Raw genomic sequence first — 24,432 nt, forward strand, 5'->3', positions numbered from 1 at the left:
AATTGCTTCTGTACAAAATATGTATGATAATGAAGTGAAGAGATATTACAACAATTCACTCATGGAACCCGCCCTCCCGCCCCCGCCCCCGTTTTCTTGGGGTTAAATAGCAAGATCGAGGAAGAGATTGCTCAAAGGCTGTGCAGCAGTCACATCAACAGTATTAAAGCACAAAAAAGGAAGATCAGAAGGACATCACTGTTATAGGCTTCTTCCCAAACGAACAAAAAAGGCACAAAGAAACAGGATCCCACTTTCTGAAGTACTCAGAAGTCTTGTGTGCTGATGACCTGCACACAAGTCAGTCAGCTCCTGTATGCTTCAGTACCAGCTTCAAAATATCACCTCAGCTACTCGTTTCAGCTCCTCTAGTGTGACAGTGGGATCAGAGACACAATGCTACCTCCCCACATGCTTACAAAAGCCTCCTCTCTCCCATCAGACAATACAGGGGTAACTCATGTTTAAAAGATGCATTTCTGCAATAAGCTTAATAGGTGCTGTAAGTGAGACGATGAAACTCCTACGAAATTGCACCTGTTAGCATAAGCCTGCACCATACCTATTCATCTCTTCTGAGGAAGGGGGAGGAAAAAGAAAGCCTGTGTCTCTGGCTGATTAGACAGAAATTCCCTCCACCTCTATTACACACATTTGCTTCCACATTACCTAAAGCCATCATAAAGAGGCTGGATTCAAGAACGTGTTATCACCACCAGACACCCCACAACCAGCACCCCACGTGTAGTTTGACCCCCCACCAAAGCACGTCATGGAAACACAGTCATCCACTTCGAAGGAAAGGCCAGCAGAGCCCTCTGAGAGCTTGATGCCTCTTCAGCCCTTAATTATTCATAGTAAGGCTTTTCTCTTCCAAGGCTATGCTCCAGTAAAAATGCTGATGCCACTTGGCTCCAAAACTTGATGCATGGCTTATTCTTGCTCTCTGATAAACAGGAGCATTAATGCAGATCTCAGAAGCTAAGCCGCAGCGAGGTCTTTCCTGAGATTTGTTGAAGATGCTGAGTCTCTGGAGACAGAAATTTCCCTTGGAAATTTCCCCTGGGGATCAGCCAGGGGATGTTCAGGTTCTGGTCTACTCACAGTGCCCTTTTTCCCGGGGGAGGAAGGAGGAGGAATGAGCCATGTTAAAGGTTATGCAGGAGTCAAATAAAACATTGTTTATTCTCTGTTGAAAAGGACCACTGGGGAGATCTGCAGGCCCTGGCAAAAAGCACAGTCCCAGTTCAATCAAAAGATGCACAAAGTGCCCAGCTAAAGTCTGCGGAAGGTGCACGTAAGCCTTCGTTAGCAAAGGAAGCACAAAGAGACTGAGGATCTCTTCCAACAGCAAACACCAGCTATATGTTGGTTTTGCAGCCCGTGTGTCTAGCACATATCCTCTGAAGAGGGACACAGACTTATATTCCTCCAGCTGAAGGGAAGGAGACAGGGAAAAAAAAAATCATGAAAAAACCTTGCTGGAGTGGTAGACCTTTCTTTGCAAAGAAAATACCTACTCCTCTCAGTTTTACCCAGCATCCAAGCTTCTCGGCTTTGCCAAGTGTTTCGCAGGGAGGTTTCAGCATGATGGTGAGAAAAACGAGCTTTGGGTACCTACTCCCATGCCAGGACCTAGGTGATCAATAAGACTGTAGGAAATCACAGTCATGTCTCCAGCCCACAGTCCCTTCTCCTACCGCACACAGCATGGGCCACCCCACTGTCCCTTTTAATTCTCATCTCCAGTGGCATAGATGAGAATTGCTCCAAATCCATTTTATAGAGGTATGTGTTGAGGAAATACCACAAGCATCTATTAAGTATTCTAGGGAAAGATTTGGCTCAAATCAAAGGTCAGGAGTCTGCAATTTAGCAATATTTGTGAGGCACGATTAACATGGGGCTATTACACCCAAGATACTTTAAAAAGAAACACGGAGAGGCCAGGGCAGGCCGTGCAATAACCTTACTGTAGGGAGTCAATTGGCGTTGCTGCTTTGGCACCACAAGGTGTTTCTGCACCATCACGCACACATGCAACCTCACCCAGCGTCTGTGGAAAAGACATCCACAGCTCTTCTGCATTTCACAGCAAATCTCACCTTACTTAAAGCAAGATCCTTTCTCGAAAGCCAAGAGAGTCTACGCAGTTGTTCTGGAGGCTCAGCATTCACAAGATATTTAACTCAAATGCTGCTCAGCATGTACTGAGGGCCAAAAATCACACTGTTGCAGAACAAGGATCACTGAGGCCAGTGACACCAAGTTTAATATGGATACAGCAGCTTGCATAATTTCTCTAGGGTTTTGTTACCAAGGAACAGAAAAACCCATATACATACACTGCCTTGCATGGCTGTGCAGATTTTCATGTAAGGGTTTGAAAGTGTTTTGCAAGCAATGAATTGTGCTTCCCAGAGGAGCATGGTACCATTTTACAGATTGGGAAACTGAGGCACAGCTGTCACACAACTTGTCCAAAAATACATGCTTGTTTAGTGGATAGTCAGACAGGGTCCAGAAGTCCCATTCCCCTTTGCTGAATGAATAATTTTACATCTCCTAACATTGCTGGCGGGAATCTTCATCCATCTTCAGAAACAATAGTTTTAGTAACCAAATAAACCCTTAAGCCCTCCACCTTTTTGAAGACTTTTGCTCTTTTTAGGTGACATTTACTAAATTAATAGGATAAATGAATTGGATAGTACCCTGTTAAAATTCAGTATCAGTAGCTCTAGCCTGAATCAGTTAACATCTGCCCCCAAATCCTGCCCGTATTTTTCCTTCCAAACCCAAATTTCTAGCAATTTCAAAATGTTCAGGTGGAAAATCAGCAGCCACCAGGTGACTCACTACAGGTCTAATCAACCCTCTAACCTCCTCCACCCAAACAGGAGGAAAGCCTACCAAAACTTGCTCAAGTACAGCAAATCCCATCGCTCTGTCCACCTGGCTCACCCCAGGAGGACACAAAGGGCTGTGCAAAACCTGCTCATACCTATATGCTTGAGGGGTACTCAACATTATCATGACAGATACAAGGGAAACAGAGTCTGCTCCAGGTAGTCAGACATGCCAGTGCTGAAGGTACAGGAGAGCTGGTTACCCCACCACTCAAAGCTGGGGATGACAAGTGTTTTCTTAAGGACCTTTCTCTCAGCAGCTTATTTTGGAGGAAATACTGTGTGGTTTTTTCCTTCTTGCACTAGGTTTCCTCGAGCCTCACCTGGCTTTGCTCACCTCCCTAAGGAGGGCTGGCTTTTGTAACCAGGGTGGAAAACATTATGAGCACTTGCCTGGGGAATAAGTGAGGTGTGCCGGTAGGGATGATTTTTTCCCTGCTGTAATGCACTTCGGGGGAGAGGAGGGAAAAGGGGAAAGGGGAAGGGAGAAAGGAAAAAGAGAAAGGAGGGAAAGGAGAAAGAGAAAGGAGGAAGGAAAAGGGAGAAAGGAAAAGGGAGAAAGGAAAAGGGAGAAAGGAAAAGGGAGAAAGGAAAAGGGAGAAAGGAAAAGGGAGAAAGGAAAAAGGAAAAAGCACCCCCCTTGCAAATACAAATAAAATAACCCAAAAGCTCCTACAAGCAGCAAACCAGGGAGCTGCCCCCTTCCTGACACAGCCCAGCGGCTCGTGATCCCTCCAGCTTCACAGGCACATGGAAGCATTTGACTTCATGGGCCCCTCTTCAGCCCTACCCGCTGCCACGGCTCAGCAGAAGCCGCGCAGTCACCCGTTTGTGGGACGCTACCAGCCCTGCAATCCATCAGCAGGAGAGGCCCACAGGCCTAAAAATCTTCAGCCTAAAAACGAATGGGCGGAGGGGCAGCCAGGGGAAGGGAGCGGAGGACAAGGACACAGCAAATTGCTTTGCTCATTCGTCATCTCTGGCAGAGAGCTTCCCCCCTCCATGAGTCAACCCTAAAGACTTGCAGCCCAGTGCCTCGTGTCATGGCACACACAGCTTATTTACAGAGTAACTATTCAAATGCCACCGGTTTCTGGCTGATCAGTTTATTTGCTGGGTTTTTTTTTTTTTCTTTTTCCCCACTTTGAAAAGGCCGATGAGATAGAGTGTTGCCACAGGAAAGCATCTCTTCATTGCAACGTTTATCTGGCATCAGCAAAGGGCAGAGATTTTCCTGATGCCCAAGGGAGGTGCCTCCCCAGTTCGCACTCCTTTTAAATGGAAATGGCAGATTAATTTAATTCCTTTGGTGGCCTTGAGAAATCTCAGCCCATTTGATTAAAAGCCTGCCATGGCCCCATCCTATCCTGGCCTCCCCAGTGAAAGCCCGACAGGCAGGGGATGCTCAGTGGCAATGGAAAGCAGCTGCCCTGTCCCTTGCACCGAGAGCAGGGCTGGCCCCTTGCAGCTCATCCTCAGCGCACAATTTTGGCTGGAAAACCATGAAGCCAGCTGGGGAACGCCATGATTCAACACTCCCCCGCAGCAGCCCTGGTCTCTCACCAAGGACAGATGTGGAAAAACAGCTTTCCCTCCTCGAGGGTCAGCCCACACCACCCCAGCGTGTAGAGCTGCAGCAGAGAGCTAGTGCAATGTAAAAACCTTTATTTTCCCTGGGGATGAACAGGCCAAGCACCACTTCATGGTGGTGTCTCCAGCTCTTATAGTGAATCAAGTGAACTGTGTGGCCACGTGTCCCCCCAGCCCCTTCGCCAAGTTTTCAAAATGGGAATTAAGAGTGCTCCCTTCAGGCTAATAACATCCCCACACTACTTCCAACACCCGCTCTTCCCTTCCCTCATCATCTTCCTGTGGCTGGTAAAGAGAATGTCTGTAATAGTTCTGATTTGGGGATGATACACTCATCTCCCATTGCAGTTATTAGCTGTTGCCTGGCAAAACTGTCTGCAGAGATTGTTTTAAGCTACACGTTCTGCATCATCTTGCCTGCAAAGAAAGCAGGGCAAGTATATCCCTTTACAGGGTTGGGGAGAAGCACTCCCCAAAAACCCAGCAAATAAACTGATCAGCCAGAAACCGGTGGCATTTGAATGCAGAAATTACTTGAGAAGGGGGCTGGTTTTACATCTTGGGAAGTATCTGGTTGTGGTCCACTGTATAGCAACACAAGGTGGAGAATCACTGCATAAAACCCTGCCACTGCTCTGTGTTCACTCAACCCTAACAGTTTTCGGTGGGAGAGTTACTCAAGAAGAAATACCAAGACACCTTCATGGCTATTTTTGCTCCAAGTCAGGTTTTAAAACAATCAACTTTCTGCAACATAGGCACCAGGGGACTGTACAAACAACAAAACCCCCCAAAAGCCCATTTCCCACGCACCATTAATTGTTTGCTATTGTTAAGACTTGACAGCTCTGTGCAAAATCCCTCCTTAACTCTGCCTGTCCCCTCCCCGGGCAGAGCTGCCAGCCCAGCCAGCCCGTGAGGAGAGGCACGGACATCCCTTACTGACCGCTGCAGAGTTACCACAACCACAATCGTACAGAGAGGTAGAAAATAGGGTTCGGGTAGTTTCTGTTTTCCACCTTTTAAGTGTTTCTTCTTTTTCATGAATACCAGCCAATTTCTAAAGAGACGCTGCTCCCGTAGCACGGCAGAAGCCAGGCAGCGTGCAGGCAACTGCCGAGGCATCAGGTTTTCCTTCCAACTCTCCCAGTGGAGTAGGTGTCTGTCTGCGTGGCACATGGCTGCCCAGGTCCTGGCAGCCTCCACCCCCGTGAGAGACCCCGTATGTCCACGCTTGTGGAGTTTCTGCTGAAAGGAACGGGAAAGCTTGGGGGAAGGGGACGCAAAAGGAAGCAGAAAGCCCTCGGGGCTGGCACGAGTAGCTCCCTTATCCTAGTACAATACTCTTGCACATTGCGTGGAGCGAGTTCTGGCGTTCTCAGCTCTCTTTCCTTGGGGGTGGTGTGGTATCAAACTCTCTCAGCTGCAGATCCTTTTCATTTCCCTCCTCACTGACAAATCAGAAAACAACTTGATATTACGGACTCCTGTTCCTCACTGGATCCTGCCTAGGCTTAGACGTGCTGGACTGGTTTGCGAGATTTGTGGAAAAGACTCCAACCTAGTCCAGCCTGGGGCTCCAGTGGAGGCAGAAACCCCTCTGGAGATGTATATGCAACATCAAAATCTAACGCACAGCTCAATGAGCTTCCAGAACCAACACAGCTTCAGACTCTGTGGTAACCTTAGACTCATTAACGACACTCCCTGCAGTAACAGCTGTGTGTCACAAAGCCAGCTCAAAATGACTTTACAGTAGCTAATAATAAGCCCTTTCCCAGGGCTTGAAACTGAAAATCAAATGAAAAAAAACCACCAACCCTCTAAACCCTCAAACTTCATATCTACTCTGTGGAACACTCTTTAGAAATACCCATCCTCTGCCCTCCAGTAAATTCTCTCTTATTTGGGGTCAATCAGTTGATCACCCCTCATTTATTTCAGAAGCAGATCTGAACTAACGTTTCTAAGAAAGGGAATAGCTCCAGAATTAAGCAGCGTCAAAATTCAGAACCGAAGCCACAGCCACATCAAGTCTCTGCCTGCTTGCAGCTCACTCCCCTGCACACATTGAATAGCAGTATTTGCAGTGCTGGCAGAGCGCTCCAGCCCCTTTAACTCCGACTTCTCCTATGCCCTCCTTGCCTACGTTAGAAAATCCCTTTTTCCCCCCTCCTCTAAAACCAGTCATCATTCCCGTCAAGACACGTCATTTGATAAGGGCATTTCAAATGCATTCAACTAAGCCAGCTTTGAACTCTACCCCCTACACCCACGTTGGCAGCGCATTGCTCAGCAGTTTTTCCACTGAAACCAAGTACCTTAGTTACTGTGTCTAGTCTCACATACTTTCCAGGCAGGCAGAGAAAATGCCACCACAACCATCTTGGCCTTACCCATGATAGTCACATCGTATTCGATCTGGAAGAGTGCCTCCTGGCTGCACTGCCGCAGGATGTTGATAGCGTCAGCGTGGGTCATGCTGTGCAGAGGGATCCCGTCAACACTCAGCAGCCTGTCCCCAATTTTCAAGGATCCTTCCCTGTAGGAAGCCACAGGCAAAAGGGGTTTTTGTTTATATGTATATGTGTTTGTTTATATTTAGATATCTTTTCTGTATATATTTTTATATATATATATTTAATACATTTACATATTGAGTGGGTGTTTGTGTGTGTATATATATATAAAAGTCAATTACTTTGATCCTGCAGGAATTGAACACTCCTTGGGACAATAGTTTGGGTTATTTATAGTATGAGGCCCATCATATTAAATTAGCGGCATGAGACGAGATAGACTGCCTCCTGCTTTCTAACACAGCATCAGCTATTCATTTGCACAGGCTTAATTAAGTGGCTGCCTCTGGAAGAGGAGTTTCTGCTTATAACATCTACACGTGGGTCAGCCTATGAGCACCGGAGCCATCCTCCCTGCACACCACAGGTCCCACACCACCAGCATGAGAAGCCTTGGGGAGGCACCAGCAAGGAGGACAAGAAGGATACACATCCAAGAGCACGGTGAGAACTGCCAGTCTGTCTTGTGAAAGCAAACGTTGGAGGTGCAACAGGAGCATTACCTGTCTGCTGGGCCACCCGGCCTCACGTAGGTGAGCACCAGCGGTCTGGACTTGTGCCAGTCTTCATGGGCTCCCCCTGTAATCAAACCGGGAAAGCCGTAAGTCACTGGAGGTTTGAAAGTCTGAATGAGAGTGCTGAGAAAGGAGAGACATTTATCACGTAACAGCTGACACAGCCTGAAAGGAAAAAGACTGCCCTGGATTAGGCAGCTGGCAGTCCTTGAAGGCTGCACAGGATGCTCTCCAGGACATGCTTTCACTTCTCAGCTGAGGTTTATGACATTCATCTTCTTACTTTTCTCTTCCCTCTTCCCAAATGACCTCTGCCAGTGCTTGTGCCCTCTTCGTTTTTCACTGGTGAAGCTACTAACCTCTCAGCACGAAGCCAAAGCTGTTGCCTTCCTTGTAGAGGGACACCTCGATGGTCTTGGGAATAATGCCAGCACTGCTCTCTGGCACTGAAGGAAGAAAGGAAGACCCAGTTACTCCCAGATAAACCTTTTCCACACCACCCTACAAAACAATACCAAAACTCATCCAAATGGCATTGGAATGAAAGTCTAGCCCAATACCCATATTGTAGCTTCCCTGTTTAGAGGCAAAAAGAGCCCAACCTGGACGCGTGAACCTTTCTCAGAGCCAACCATCGTGTTTTAGGATGATTTCACCAGCTCAGCGTTGTGCATCTCCCTTCAAATTTGTCTTGGTTAATACTCTGACATTCAAGTAAAACCATCTCGTTTATCAGCTGGCTTTAATGCGTTCAGCATTACTCAAAAGCCAGAAGCTTCTGCTGCAGATGGAAACTTATTAAAAAAAAACAGCAGCAGAGTACGGAATCAAGTCACCGGCTGACCTTAAAGAAAATGAAAATCCCAAATCCTCAGTGCAAAAGGTTGGGGTTTTTTTCTCTTACCTCTCATATTTTGACTTTAAAAAAAGATTAAGTGAATCCTTTAAACTGATCCTAGGGGCAATTCAGTAATTTTATGTTAAATACACAGTACTATTTAATGTAGAAAAGTAAAGAAAAAAAGAAAGAAACTGTTTCTGTCCCTTGCCATCGCCTGCTATTTAATGATTTATTGAACTGCTGCAGTAAATATGGGACAATTTCCTAGTCTTCTCCAACCAGAACTCCACATGGCATTTCAACCTGGTCCACTCTGAAAAGATCAATTCCTTATCTTCAAACCAAGGGCAATGAATGGCCACAAGGATAATCAGAAAAAAGACTAAGAGCTTGTCTTCAACCTGGCAGATTGGAGCTGAAGGCTCCCCTAGGCACGTCCGCACTAGCATTTCCCCTTGGCTTAGGAGGGGGTTTTTGAAGCAAATCTCCCCACTGTCCTCTCTGACCACATTGGCCCTCACTGCCAAGCACCCTGAGGGCTAGCAACCTGCACCCAAATTAGGGTTAAACTAACCCTTAAACTAACCTCAAAACCGTACAGTGGAGGCATGGTACCACCTTGCAGGCCAGCAGCCCTGGGGACCAGGATACAGTGAGTCCAAATAAATGCCCAAAACACTGTCCCCCACGCAGCCGCTTTGCTCCTGCTGCCGTGTGCAGTCTGCTAACAGGGACACAGCCTGGAAATACTGCAGAAGGCAAAAGCTGAAGGCACAGGAAGGCTCCCAGCTAAGGGGTGATACTCACACATCAAGAAAAGGGTATAAAGCATCCACAAACGAGTTCGGAAACCATCCAATTTCTGTCTAAGCATCCAAGCATGAAGTTCTGCAACAGCCTTTCGTAAGACCATGGGGAGCAGGGAAACCTAACCTAGTGTTAACGCAGGGTTTGGTTTATTTATGAAAGAGATGATATGACACAGTGGCCTGAAAACTAGACTTGGATTTGCAAGGTCTCTTCCAAAGCAGGAAATTACAAAGTGGGGAGAAAAATTCAAATCCACAAGCACAAGTTATTGAATTGCACTATATTTCTGCTCTTTGCCCAGGGAAAGAGAAAGAAAGAGGCAGGCACACACAGCAATAACAAACCCTCACCGCAGATAAAAGCCCACAATGAACTGGAGCAAGGCAATAATTGACAGGTCCCTGTATTTTGCAGTGCCTCTTTGTTTGGATTAGTCATAAACAGCATCAATAATCTCATTGGAGAGAAGTCACTATTTCAGTGTGCTCTTCCTGCTCATTCAGAGGTAAGGACATTTTGCATTGCTGATATTGATTGAGCCATGCAGTATTGGCACTGCTGCTTAGCTAGTAAGTACAGCTTATCAGATTCCTGACAGCCAGACTCACAGCTAGGGAAAAAGGTTAAGAGTTGTCATCTCTAGCGTGCATGAGAACATGGAAAACTTGAGACACAGTTTGGTTTACTAGGGTTGTATGCAAAAGCTAACTAACGTTTACAGCAGAACAGAGGGGGATAATGGATAGAGGTTCAGCTAATTCAGGTTATATATTTTTTCTTAGGGCTTTATATGGTCATTTATATATTCAATACTTTTCATGTAAAGGCAGCAGCTATAGCAAAGCTATGAAGCATAAGATAGCTTCCTATCTGGCACAAAATGTTTAGATTGCATTAGTTTTGTTTCTCCTGTCATCTTATTTTTAGTTGTTCTATTTCTTCTGCCCAATCATCCTCTGATTGATCTGGGTAACTGAAGGAGTAATAACTGGGGAGATCATTTCACAATGGAAAGACGGTGATGAGAAACTGTATTGAGGAATTTGTTTTAATCAGAACAAACAAACGATGGCAAGAGCACATAGTCTCCCACATCAGGACACAAGCCCTGTTAATGTGAGTTGGGCTTGCCAGCTTCTGCCAGGGCCCCTTAGCTGGAAAGCAGATTGTTTCAGCGTCCTTTCTGAAAACACATAACATTTAAAAGCATCTTGAGGAATAACAGCACTTGCCACAGTTCAGAAAAGAGGATCTGGCAATACATGCTTAAGACTGAATAAAAACTCCCGTAGCCACACTCTAAAAGGGAAAAAGAAAAACAAGCTGAAGCAGCATCAGGAGGCAGATTGGCCTGTGCAACCGAGTCACTCCGAGGCAAGACAGACCTAATCAGCCATCTCCCGCCGGTGTGCATGAACAGGCACCCACTGTGCTGGAAAAAGCGCTCTGCTTTGACTGCACACAGCTCTGCAGCATCCACCGCGGCGCTGCGAGCAGATGAAGGCAGAACGTCAAAATGCCCCTGGATACTGCCTTGGCCGTGACGGCTAATGCACAAGCAAGCCCAGCTGTACCCCAGGACAAAAGGCAGCCAAGAAAAGAGAGTAGCGTTATCAGAGATGCACCCACCGGCTGGCGGAAGCTCGTACTCTACTTCCAGCACTACCCTTTCGCCCACGTTTTTCAGCAGGCTTATGATCTCGTCATGCCGCAGCTTGGTCAGGTTAATGCCATTCACTGACTTGATGTAATCTCCGACGTTCAGCTGGTCACTTCTGCAAATAAAGGAAAAAAAAAAAAAAAGTAGTGGTAGCACAAAGTCTCTGCTGCACTCAGCCTGGACGTGCCTGGCGAACCTTTGGTCACTGGATGACTTTCTGAACAAGCCACCAAAGCTGGGCTGATCTTAGCTGTCTGATTGCGTGTGCCTGCTACCAGAGGGAAGTGCTAAAATCGAAGCCATCTGTCTTTCCCAGTGGCAAGCATTCAGATGTGTACATATAGCAACAATCGCGGTCTACGTGTTCACAACCTCTCTTTTTGTTGCTCAGTTCCCATACATGTAGAGCAATCAGTCAAAGAGAAGCACGCCAAGAGCTGTCTGAAAAAAAAAAATCCAGCAGGGAAAAAGAAAACATCTTTCCTTTTGCCTGTTTTCTGCAAACTTGTTCAATTACTCCTTCCCTTTCTCTGCTTCTTGGAGCCTTTCTTTTTCCCATTCCTTTTCTGAGCCAATAACGTTACTTACACACTCAGTATTCAGAACAGATACAATATTAAACCACTTAACTTGATCAAGATGTATTGTACCACGCAGCTCTCCTGACAAGGCTGCCTAATTTCACAGAATCCCAAATATCCCTACACAAAATTTCAGAGCGAAATTGCACAGAGCATGGGAAATAACTCACAATAGAAGATGTTCTACTTACTGAAGCAACAACTTTGCATTCTGGGGCACTTGAAAAAAGGGAGTCAGGTGCCAACTATTTTAATTACAACTATATTCATTCAGTAGCTAGAACATGCAACTATTCCTCTCCAGTTTTACTGTGCTTTCTGCACCCCATTTCCATTTCTCACCTTGCAGCCAGTCCTCCCGGCCTCAGATTGGAGACTCTTGGCTTTCCATCTTTGTCTGTGCCACCTGAAATGGTTAACCCAAGGGTACTTCCTTCCTTCTTAATCAGCTCCACGATGGTGACCCCTCTGAACTCCTCTGAAAGATCAGGAATAAAGACAAAACATTTCAGTGGAAGGCACATTCCTCCCAATCCCAAGGACACCCTTTTCCTACAGGTGGTGGGAGAGCAGACCTGGGATGACTTGTACAATTAGCATGAAGAGAAAGATTCAGTCTATTTAAAATTGAGTTGTGAAACAGAAGGGTGTCCTGGTGGACCCACGGCAGTGGAGGGAAAATGTCTGCATGCAGGTCTGGCAGGCAGGACCAAGCAGGACAAGGCAGAGGAGTGAGGGCTTGTGAGAGAATAAAAACCTTGTGTTTCAAGGTGCTGGTGCTGGAGGCAGTGGAACGACTCAAAACCAGGCTGATGGGATCTCTGCAATGGTCCAGGGAGACTACCTCAGGGACTAGGTTTGTTATGGAGTGGGGAAGGTGTTAGGAGGGCTACGTGTCAGGCAGTCACAGTTACCATGTAGGAGGATGCTGTGGACCTGCAGTAGCTGCCTGGATTGACAGAACAGGGTGGTTCTTAAAATATTGTGATTAAAAAAATATCACAAGACATCAATACAGTTGGGACATAAAGAACATAATGGGAGGGGATGGGATCCTGCCATCAGCAGGGGAAGGAGAGAGAGGCATGACCTTCATTCATTCACAGCAGTTTCCCCACCCATGTGCACCTGGTCTAAGTCAAACTTCTCCATATTACCCACCTCATCTACAGCTGGAATTGAAAACGTGAGTCACTTTTACAACATAACTGGTTCCACATGCACTGCAAGCCATAATACATACGGCAGGGTCGGGTTTAGGGGATGCACACCCCACGGCTGCTGCACCAGTACTACTTCTTTGTTTGCTGCAGGCAGCATACATTTTACCTTCCTTTAGTCCAAGATGACACTCTTGTTTGTCCAGCACCTATATGTAAGCCCGACCTGATCCCAGCTTTGATCCCATTACAGCTCATGTCTGGGTTTTACAAAAACAGGGTCCCTAAACTATTCCAGCTTCTGGATGGCGGAGGGGAGTAAGTTAGCAGGAGACCCAGCACCGGCCCAAGGAAAGACCAAGAGCTCTGCGGACTCGGCAAAAGGCAGCTCCACACTAACCCACATGACGGCACTCGCACTCTTCGCTCAAACGAGGACTAGCCCTGGGGCAAATCAGATGACTTTCATGCCTTGCCAGAGCCTCTTCTAAGAAGCTTTTGCAGAATTTGTCTACAACAGGATCCATCCACCTCCACTGTCTCTGGTGTACTGAAATCTCCCACAACTTTACAGGAGGAAAACACTCTCCCTCCCACAGGGCGCCTTTCTCCAAGGCCTTACAGGAGAAGGTGGTGATGGGCATTGGCAGCGCACAGAAAACAGCAGTCCCACAGCTGTGGACTAAAACCAACTCCACAAATGGCCCAGGAGTTTGTTTTCACAGCAAACCCCACCAGGCTTAAATGAGATGCTGTATTTGGAGAGGGAACATTTGAAACTTCTTGCACACTATGATTTCCAGAGCAAGGCAGCGTCTCTTAAATAACATATTGACACAGAAGATCCATGCTGGTGCAGGGCTTCACCCCTCCATCCTCTTTCACTGGGAGAAAACACGGTGTCATTTGGCACTGTGGTGCCTCATCACGAGCACTTTGCTCCTTGTGTAATGCCACCATGACACCAGAAATTGCACCTCCCTTCGAGTCCTGCATGCACTACCTATTTTACAAAGCACTTCCAAGAATAATCTGTGCACTTGATTAATGCAAGCAATCTAGCGCCAGTCTGGAAGGCGTTTAGGCACTGCTGGGCACCCATTTAACGTGGCACTGGCAGCTTGTTGTAAAACGTCAGGTCCATAATGGTTCTGCTCTTTAAACTCGGGTTTGATCCCTTGCCAACTACAGTAGCTTAGTTTTCAATTCACCAACCTAAGATCCCAGGGGCTGCCAGAAACTTTGTGGGGGCTCCCCGCCGTGCTGGAAGGAACACCATCCGGCACTACCCTGCAAATTTCCTCTCAACTACAGACATAACTGATCAACACAGATGGTGCCGCAAGGGGAGATTATTAGCTCTTCAATGGGGTTTAATTTTGATCCTTGATAAGTGTTTAAAATGAGAACTCCCAGAGTGCAATTACCTATTGTTATGGGTTCAAGGAGAAATCACTGCTCTGAAAAAAGGCAAGTCCCTGAGGTCAATCTATCAAGATAAGCAATAAGGGATTTTGACCAATGTCTCTATAAATCTACTGCCGCTATCACAGACACACACAGATGTAAAAAAGTGAGCTGGTTAAGGAGGATCTGGTCCTTCAAGACGTAGTGTTTAAGTGCCATATGAGAGTAGTCTTGGATTTCTTCTATTGGCATATATGCTTGGATTTTGCTGCTCAGATCCTCCCAGGGCAGGAAGAGCACACCTGAATTTTGCCCTGCCCGTTGAGATGTCTTGAGCTGGGGGTGTTGGACGTACCGGCTCTTGTGAGCGGGGAGTCAGCCTCTCTCCATCAGGGCTGCGGTACAGTGGCAACGTGTTGCAGAAACCCCCAGAGAATGCAGAATATCCCCCAGAAAAAATGCTGAATGATGAAGAAATAGCAAAAGGGCCCCGTTTCCTCCCTATCCCCTACAACACTCTAAGCCAAACCTGTGACTGGGTCATTAACGGTCAGAAGTCAAAATCAAGCCCTGGGCTTTATTAGGAAGACAATGAGTTTTCCAGAGCAACCCATCCAAACCTGCTGGTATGCTGCTGGCAGACAAAGCCCAGCACCAACAGAGGCAAATGTACTACTGTTTCTCCACTCCCTCTTCAGCCCCTGGGGGTGTTTCTGTTTGTTTTGACTAAATATCAAAACAAACTTAGTCACACGTGGGAAATACGAAGCTTGCCAGACACTGCTCGTCTCCCTCCCCGCCCAGCGAGCTCAGATGTGGCAGCGCTTCTTCCCTCTCTCCTTTGCTGCTGTTTTCCTCTTTGTGGGTGTCAGCCCAGCACAGGAACCAGTCCTTTCCCAGCTCCCCGTAACCACCATAAACAGCTCTACGCCAGACTGTGATTGCACCAGTAACAAACCACTCACTGAGATGAGTTACTACCATCCATTTCTGCCCTCCAGCAAAAGCCTTGCTGATAGATGCACCAAAATGGGTGTTTTGGGGTGTTTTACCCATTTTAGGGGTAGCCAGGTAAAGTGTAATGGATGCCCTGATGTTTTGGAACAGGAGCTGATCGCCTCCTTTACCTGGGATGCTTTGCCTCCTGGAGACCAGGGCTGCGTCCATCCCACCAGAATCCTTGCTCCCCTTCGAGTAAGGGCCATCGTCTGTGAGCAGAGCAAACACAGAAGCTGAAATTAGTACCAAAAGCAACAAACAACAAAGCCAGAGCACTTTAAAATGTTTGTCCTGGTGACACCAGAATTGGGATCGCATCCATTTCACAGACTGTAGGCAAGAAAAAACACTACCAGCCCTAGCTTTGCACTGCGCCATATGGGCTATCTTGCTTTTTAAAGAGGGAGGGAAAGCAACAAGAAGGCAATAACATTATCTGATTTATTCCTCTTGGAGCTAATCCATTAGGAGAGAACAAAATTCCCTTACTCCTGTAATTATGTGGAACAGCTGAGGACAGAGAAGGCTGTGGCATTAGTCTCACAAGTTTTAAGCCTGTCATTATGCTTGTGAAGAAACTTATGGTCTTTGAAAATGGAGTTATACATCAGGACACTAACAGGGCACTAAATCACTATACTTGAACGAAATTGCCTATTCTTATAGATCCCATTATTTCAAAGTCACATTTTCCTGCTGCTGTTCCAGCCTCTGTACAATATAGAGAGCACCTTCTCTTAAGTGATTTGAAGAAAAAGTCAGAGGAAAGAGCAAATAGTATTATGCACTGTAAATGCACCATCCAGTATAAGTTGAGATTTAAATTTAAAGTATTTAAATATCTTTGTATTCTCCTTTAGGAAGACTCCTATATGGCATAGAGGTTATTTGCGGAGAAGGGAGCACGCTTCTACAGATTTAATTGCCATCCATCTAAAATGTCAATTTTTATGGCATTTCCTAAAAAGCTGGCACTTTTTCAATCAATAATTTCTAGTAACCATATAGTATCACATAACTCCCATTCTCAGTGACCATATTCCTGGATTGCCCTTCCCAATTTTCAATAGCTGTGAAGGTTTAGAAGTTGTACATGATAGTATAAATACAGGTTACTGAAAACCATATCCATTTATTCCTGTCCGCAGCTCTTAAGTAACTTAAATATAAGTTACAGAGAAGTTTTTGTCTTGCTGCGTACAAAGGGAATGACGATTTTTGTTCAGCCCCATTCCAGATAGTGGGCTATACACAGAGAAATCAAAACCAATGCTCAGTTTTCTGGCAGCCCACTTTCCCCACAAGGAGAAAAATGATGGTGTGAATTGAATCACGTGGGTTACGCTTAACCACTAGAAGGGGAATTTTGCTCAAGGGCTTGAACATTTTTTAAAAGTAAAATGAAATAAGGTTCCACCTAAAGTAATTTCAAAAAAAGAAAAAAAAAAATTATCTAGTTTTAATTCTCTTTGCCCCAGCTGAAGTAACTTCACAAGTTGACAAAACTCAATGACAAGTTTTGGCTGACTCAAATCTGCATTTTCTAGCATAAAAATTTTCAGCTGAAAAATAAACACCACTTAGTTTTTTAGCCCAAATTTTGCAGCCCATAGAGGAACAATGTAGATATCCAGACCCTGGACTCTTCTCTTGCATCACTTTGAATGCTTTTCCATCACCACTAAACTGAAGATCTCTAATGAAGCAAGAACTAGCACTTGGCACTAGACCATCACCAAGCTATGCCAAGCCATTGCTGCCAAAACACATTGAACCTTGATACCCAAGCATCCAGGACCTCTGTGAAACAGGGGAACGAAGCTCTGCCTTTCAAAAAATAAGGGGAAGAACAGATAGGATAAAACAGCACTATCCTGACCATGGAGATCTTGCAGCATTACTCAATGCTGACAGTGAAAGCAGCAGCACTTGGCTAGAGAATTACAGCAAGCATCAAGGTGAGCCATTGATGTCAGATAGGTGTCGGTACAGCCTAGCATCAACTCTGAGAGCAGAAGGCTTGAAAACTAAATTTGCATTTTTAATAGCAATCGTTCTTTGGGTGATGGGGAGGCCAGGGTCAAGGTTCTGGGCTTAATGACTCTCAAAAGTTTAATTTACTTGGGACAGTTTAACTCCACGTCCAATGTTTTTTAACAAAAAAAAAAAGCAAAGCCCCATGCCATCTATTCTTCAGTAGCTGTTTGATAGTGATAAAGATTCAGACCTTTCAATCTCTGGCACAGCTGGCCATGTTTATCTTAATTCCTCCCTCCAGAAGGTTTTTCCTAATATCCTGCCTTACTCTTTCTCTGTCACCCCATGCCTTGCAGAACTGCAGAGTCAGACAGCAGGGATGGTTTGGGAGTACAAAGCAAGGTGGCATTTCCCGGGGCAGAAGCAGGACAATGCTGAACCAACTACTCCCTGCCCACACCACTCAGCCCAGCAGGTACAACCTCCCTTTACTTCTTTCCCAAATGCAGCAGCACGTTGGGAGAGGAACCCCGAAACAGCAGGTCAGGATACCCAGCATGAGGTTGCTGTTTCAGCACTGCAAAAGGCACCTGCAAAATACCCTGGGACATCCAGGACCGGAGCCTCTCAATACCACTGGAGCATCAGCGTGCCTTCGGTCACACGGGACGCTGTGGATGGCGAGGACCACCCCAGCATGCAGCCTCCTTCCATGCGAGAGCATTGCTGCCAGCTCTGACCCCAGGTAACATGCTCAAGGCAGCAACGTTCTGCTGCGGACGGGATCCCTGCATACCTGGGAAACCACGCAAGATGGTTCAAAGCCAACTCCGTAATCTGCTGGCAAAGTAAAGCAGTCAACCATCTGCTTCACGTAAACACACCACCCTGGACCAGACAGCCACCAGCGCCCTTCTGCGCTTCATTACCCCATCGCAACCCCAACCAATATTGATATGAAACCCCAGTTCGCTAACGGTTACCCTCCCTACCCCAATAACTGTTGACAAACGTGCCTTGGCTTCCATTTCAGCAAGCGACCAGGTTGCCCGTGCATTAACAACAGCTTCCACCACCAGCCAAGCGGCCAAAAGCAGCGACCCGAGCTACAGCCGCTGCCACCAATTAGCAACGCACCCCCCGCACGGTCCCGTGCTGCTTCGTTGACAGCCATATCAGCCGGCAAATAATTAGCACCACGGCTCCCCTTCCTCTATTGCTTCTCCCTTCCAAACTCAGTTGATTATGTGAAAAATGCTTGGGTTTTTTGCTCATTATCTGGCTAAAATGTTTGAACAGGAAAACAAGCTGCCACACGCCGCCTGCCGAAGTGTGAATTGGCATTTGCTTGCATTAGCATCCCTGCCGCGTGGCTCTTTGTTCATTTTCAGCCGATTTCCTGCTCTGCCACTCAAGCTGGTATTAATGGAGTCACTTTTTTCTGAGCTTTTTTGGGGTTTTTTTTGGGGGGGGGGGGGGTACTTTGTTTTTTTAAAAAAATAAATTCCTTCTTTTTGTGCTCTTAGTCATTTCTCCTGCCTAGCACAGCATCAATTCAGAGGTGAGGCTAGTAACTAGCCTGATTGCTCAGTTGGCCCAAATCGCAGTGCCAAACTAAGCATTGAAAATTCATGAATCTTTCTACTCCCTAAAACTGGGAAAATAACTTTTTTCTTTAGGCCTGCGCGGGTTCTTTTGCAAGCAACTAGTGCTGGAGCCATTAGAGGTGTATTTTTCAAGCTTTTTCTCTCACACCAAGTGGGCCAAAAATATTCCAAAGAAAAAGATTATGTAATTGGTGATTTTGAAGTGTTGGTGTTAATGCTGACTCTAAATCTTTCAGAAAAGTTCACCAAGTACACAAGACCCTCAATAAAACTAAGCACACAACGCTTTCCATATATTGATCCCATGGGAATCTATGACAATATAGAAAAGTTCCTGTAAGTTCTTTGACAATAGTTTTTGCTTACTAACACCAGGAGAGAAGAGCTCCCGAGTCCCTACCCCTACACACATGGCACTGAGGTCCTACCCTGCAGCAGCAGTGTTGAGTAGTATACATCTCAAACAGTGCCAAAAAAGAAGAGATAGTCCCGTCTCATTCCCTCAAAAACAAGCCTGACAGATGAATGAGTTGGAAAAACATCTCCTTGCTTTAGCTGAACTCCTGGGGGCAGGAAGAAGGGAAGGTCAGGGCAAAATCCAATATCCCACCCTGCTGCCAGACAGTTAATGGCAGCTCTCAGCGGGGCCCGTAGTCAATGGCACTTCAGTGGCTCTAGTGCAATGTGTCAGCTCCAGCCAGGGCACTGTAACATTTTATGCTGTCCCTGTTTAATTGAGATTGTGCCAGTAGCATCCAGGTCTCCAGATAAGACAACCCAGGAGCTAAAGATCCCCATCAGAGGCACCCTCCCCTCGACAGGCAGCACGGAAAGTGACACAGGTTTACCCAGGAAGGATGAGGTGTAGGGAGAGGTCAGGAAAATACAGGTATTTTCCAGTAACTTTCGCCCAAATAAAAGAAAATGGGCACATTCAGTCTTCCTCTGCCTGCCCCACAGGGGAAATCCCAGGCGGGATTCGGGTCAGCGCAGCGAGGAGCAGCGACTCCGCTCAGCCACGCAGCAAGAGCCCAGCATGGGAACACCGCGACTGCAAAAGAGGTGGCCCAGATCGGAGCGAGTCTGCCTCCCGAGCGGAGCAGGTGGCTCAGCCTCGGTAGGAAACCATCTGTTTCCAGAAGAGCCCTGTTGAGCACGAGACAAAGCAGGGAGTCAAGGGAGCAAAAATAAGGAAAAAAAAAAAAAAAAAAAAAGAAAGGTGAAGGGGGCATTTGAACTGTTTCATCACCTGCTCTTGCTTTACTCAGGTTGGGTTTTTCTTTTCCCATTTCTTGGCTTAGCAGCTCACCACAGAATGTATTGCCTGAGAAACCAGGCTCCCCAGCTGCGAGGTGCAGCCAGCCTGCCCTCGCTCCCTGGACCATACTGGGAGGTACCAGAGGGGCACTGGCGGCAGCAAGGAGAGCAAGGGCTGCCCAGAGGTTAGTCTCTCAGTGATTAACTGGCTTGGGATTGTATAGCCAGAGCTCTGCTACTTGCTTCATAACACACCATTCGGCACCTCAGCTCCAGCGATGGCCACAGGGCCATAAAAATGTCCTGTCACCTGCTCTGCCACCAGCACCACTGCTTCTCCCTGCTTTTTTCACCGCACAATGTTTTGGGGATTATCTACTTCTATCCTGTACTTTAGGGGAGAGGACAATAAAGGAGAGGGGAGTAACAGCTGTCAATAATTGCAATCCAAAAAGGAAGGGAATAAGCCCAGTTAACCGGGGGCATGGGGAGAAGTGGATCTGTGCAATGTCCTCCCTGACCGCCAGGCCCCATGGTCTGTCCCGATAGCAGCCGACCCAATCTGTGTCTTTGGGTTGGGTTTTGCTGGTTTTTTTGGTTTAAGAACTGGGGCACTGATAGAAAAGACAAGTTGCTCCACAAGCAGCAGAACTTGGTTTCCTGATTTCTCAAGGCTGTCTCTGATGTGGATTCTCTTAGGTCTAATAGTAAGGTTGAATTTACATCCCCACCCTTGCCTTCTCACTGAGGGCACAAACAGGAGTCTCTCCTCTAACCAAGATGCTTGTTTGCCCATTAATCATCTAGCAGCCAGCTGGCTGATTTGCAGGGGTCAGCTGCATACACTTAAATCAATCTTAACTCCTAGGAAATCCACATCTTCTCTAAACTAGTCATCCCTGGGCTTCCTGAACAGTTTGAACCATTTGTGGAACCCTCACCAACGTTGACTTGCTGCCTTTCTGAGACACCCCATCAGTCCCCAGCTTTCACAGAGCCAGTGGAGATGTCCTAGGCCAAATTCTTTCTCTGTAGCAACCAGCAGCAAAACCAATTTCAATAACACCATGTCTTTTCTTAGTTAAATTTCCAATGGGATATGAGCACAGGCACCAGGATCTCCTGACATCAGTTAGGTCTCAAGCCAACCTCTGTTAAAATGGGGAAAAAAAAAAAAAAAAACCTTCCTCAGAAAGAGCACTGATTTAGGAGTTCATTATCCCTGCCTGGGCGGGGGGAAGGAAGGGTTTTTTTTTTCATTTAGAAGAGTTATTAGTCTATGTTATTAACAGAGATCACCTCTTAATGAAAATCGGCATTGGCTAAATAAGATTCTCTGACAATTAGGCTTGCTGTCTGCACGTTGTTCAGATTCCTGGATTGCTCTAAGACAGTTCCTGCAGAGAAAGTGCATTAATCTTATGGGAAGACCAAGAGGGAAAGCCTCCCATTTGTTTAATGGAAAAAAGACAGTTGGAGACAGTTATTTTGCCATAGGGTAATTGCACTCCTTGTTTAGAGAAATGAATGCTAAAACAGCGTTAAGAGCCAAAAGCTGTTCACGCTAAGGCAAGCCGGTATTTTTTGCTAGAATAAAAGCACGAGGTTGGAAGCAGGAAGCCAAATGAATAAAACTAAGTGCAATTTGATCCATTTTGAGGAGAGTTATTTCTGTAAGTCAAGGAAGGTATTTATCTATAGTCAGGTAAAGAGCAGTTGGGTACGTGAGAGTGGGTCAGGCAGCTAGTGATAATTCAAACTGCAGCTGCCTGGGAGCTAGTCTTCAAGGCCCAGGATTTTAAAGATAGCTGAGAGCCTGAAGACACGGACATGTACTTCAAAAATATCTACCTGTATCTTTAGGCACCTAATCACCTTTAAAAAGTTGTCATATTACTAGAAGGAGGGGAGGGAAAAAGAGATATATCCATGCACACCCGCTGTTCTGAATCTCAAATTGGTGTTTAGCTCCCAAATTACACAGCCTCCGCTACAGCCTGGCCAGGGGCTGTACCATCATTAGAGGAGGACAGTACCGTAATCCTTCCCACCCCTCCCCAGGCTGACGCTTCACATGGCATCACACCCGGTGGCATTTTATGCACCAGTAACTGGTTTGGGTTTGATTGCAAGGCTGTACACAACCAAACCTCCGGCACATCCCCCTAAGGGCAGTTTGGGTTATTTTAGCACCGCCGCAGCAGATCAGAGCTGGCTGTGTCAGCTCTGCATGAGAGCAGCACAGCGGTGGCCTCCCATCTTCAGAGCACTTAGCCTTTAACACAAGAGACAAGTGGATCTAAAGAGGCTAGGACAGGAAAACAAAAAGCTCATTTTGAATACCGTTACAAACAGATTGCATGATTTCCTGAAACTACTTAGTTACGGAGTTCACCATGGCCCAAGAGCACCTCCCACATCTCCGCTTCAGGCAAGAGACTCTGTTTCCATGAACACTTTGTTTCCCACCTTCCTCAAGCCTTCCTCAGCAGGTGGCTTGAATTTTCTTCTGCCTAACTAAATCCAAAGTTCCTTAGGCCGTTGGAAAATTTGTACATGAGTTCATTAAGCCCAATACAGATGTTCAGTTCTTTTCCCATCTCCAGAAATGCATTGCTCCAGCTCTGTATCAGAAAAGCTAAAGAAAATAAATAAATAGAACGCAAACAGATGAAAAACATCTGCCAGTGATCTCCAGACTGCTTTTCCTAGAACACTGCTAAAGTTGAGTTAGAGTTCATGATCCTGCCCTACATAAAACTAGCCCAAGTATCCAGCAACAAATACACTAAATCCTTAGGCAAGACAGCCCATGCTCCTGTGAAGTGCTTAAAAACAAGAAAAAAAATGCCACTTTTGCTTTAGGATTCTACAGCACAATTTCATTGTCATGGCACTGACTGTTTTGCTCGCTGCATCAAAAAAAAAAAAAACCCAAACTTTAAGAGGCCTAGTGTTTCCTGGCTTTTTACTCTCCAGGAGGTGGGGTGGGACATTTGGAAGTATGCTGGTGAAAAACCCAGTGCCCATCGCAGATCTTCTCTCCACCTCCATCAGTGCAGGGCACCCTCAGTGTGACTTTCGCATGGCAGCCACTCAGACCCGAGCACGGCTTTGAAATGCTTCTCCCTTCCTTTGCACCAGGAAGATTTTTTAAAAATTTTCCCCTTAACCAGCAAGCTCAGACTGGAATGGACCAAGTTATTTTGGGAGCAGCCTCTCCCTAATTTCATAAATACACGTACCAACAAATTTGTGGTACAAATAGCAGAGGCTGCCTGTTGCAAAGAGCCACCTCATATTTTTCCCTTCACTGGCAACAAACCCCCTCACAGCACATATTCATAAGTTACACAGAAGACAAATGAGGGCTTGGGGAAATGTTTTCAACTCCTCTTACCACAAATTTTCTGAAAGCACAACCAGAGAGGACAGCCATGCCATACAATAACTCGCTTGCTGGAACAAAGTCCTTGCCCCAGAGATGACAACTGAATTTTCTCCCATTTTCCCAGCTACTTCTGGTGGAAAAAAAAACCATCCCAAGAGCATTATCAACCTGCTGCCCGTACTTGCACTGGCCCCACTCAATGATGCCCTGGACTGGGAACGTGCTCCACCGACTGCAGCTTCTTGTGCCATCAGAGGTTTTTGTGGCATCTCCTCCATCCATTTGTGCAGTCATTACTCCTGGCATCTGAGCCGGGGAGAACTTGTCCAAACTTCGACGTTATTCCAAGAGGAAGTCATACGTTTTAATTTCCTCTCCCCGATACACACAGCATGGAATTCATCTCCCCACACACTCCACGTCTCCCCTTCTTTTCTTTTAAAGCCTTTATTCGTTTATCTACCAACCCTTCTAAGGCATGTATAATATCATAACCACCTGCTGCTTTATTCACAGGAAACAGATCTATAAAAGATACAATAGCCTATTGTTCAACAGAAAACTCCATGCTTTGTTCTTCTGGTTTTTTCTTTTTAATAAGAAATGAAAATTACTTTTAAAGGAACAATTTGTTTCGAGCAACCATTTTCAACCAAAATTATATAGATAGTTATTTGCATAGCAGTAGCCTTTATGAGACCAAGATATGAGCCAGAACATGCCTCTGTTATCAAGCAGGTTGGCTTCCAAGGGATACTAGAGTGTATTTTTTCTGCCTTGCAAGCCCTCAGCAGATACACAACACTGGTGGAAGAAGAGTCCTGCTTCTCATGGAGACGTGAGAAGAGTTTCAGCATTTAGCAGACAAGTAGATGATCGAATTTGTGTCTGTGTGTGTGTGCACGCTAACCCCATTCAAGTTGGCTCTGCAGAGAAGCCGGGCTTTGGAAAGATTTAACTCACAGCAACTTTCACAGGATATTAAACACCTCCCAAGGACTGATCCAAGTCCCATCTGATAAGAATGAATGCTGGACCCAGCTTGCAATGCCAAAATCTGGTACTCCTCATGCTTTCTTAAAATACACAGCATTCCATAAAAAAGCATAAAAGGGGAAGAAATAAAAAAGACAAAATTTAAGAATCTGC

At 46.1% G+C, this 24,432-nt stretch overlaps 1 protein-coding gene across 10 annotated transcripts in view; it reads right to left on the minus strand.

Annotated features, from left to right (window-relative positions):
- The window catches only part of GRIP2 (glutamate receptor interacting protein 2), a 303,102-nt gene that overhangs the window by 47,365 nt on the left and 231,305 nt on the right, over positions 1-24,432 (minus strand). For all 10 annotated transcript variants that reach the window (XM_029995974.2, XM_029995969.2, XM_029995968.1 and 7 more), the window contains exons 2-7: positions 15,180-15,260; positions 11,828-11,963; positions 10,874-11,019; positions 7,953-8,039; positions 7,582-7,657; positions 6,896-7,041 (exon numbers count right to left, since the gene is read on the minus strand). In XM_029995974.2, the coding sequence (XP_029851834.1) occupies positions 6,896-7,041; positions 7,582-7,657; positions 7,953-8,039; positions 10,874-11,019; positions 11,828-11,963; positions 15,180-15,260 (672 nt within the window). The remainder of the gene's footprint in view (positions 1-6,895; positions 7,042-7,581; positions 7,658-7,952; positions 8,040-10,873; positions 11,020-11,827; positions 11,964-15,179; positions 15,261-24,432) is intronic.

The sequence above is a fragment of the Aquila chrysaetos genome, chromosome 20 (assembly GCF_900496995.4).
Source record: "Aquila chrysaetos chrysaetos chromosome 20, bAquChr1.4, whole genome shotgun sequence".
NCBI lineage: Eukaryota > Metazoa > Chordata > Aves > Accipitriformes > Accipitridae > Aquila > Aquila chrysaetos.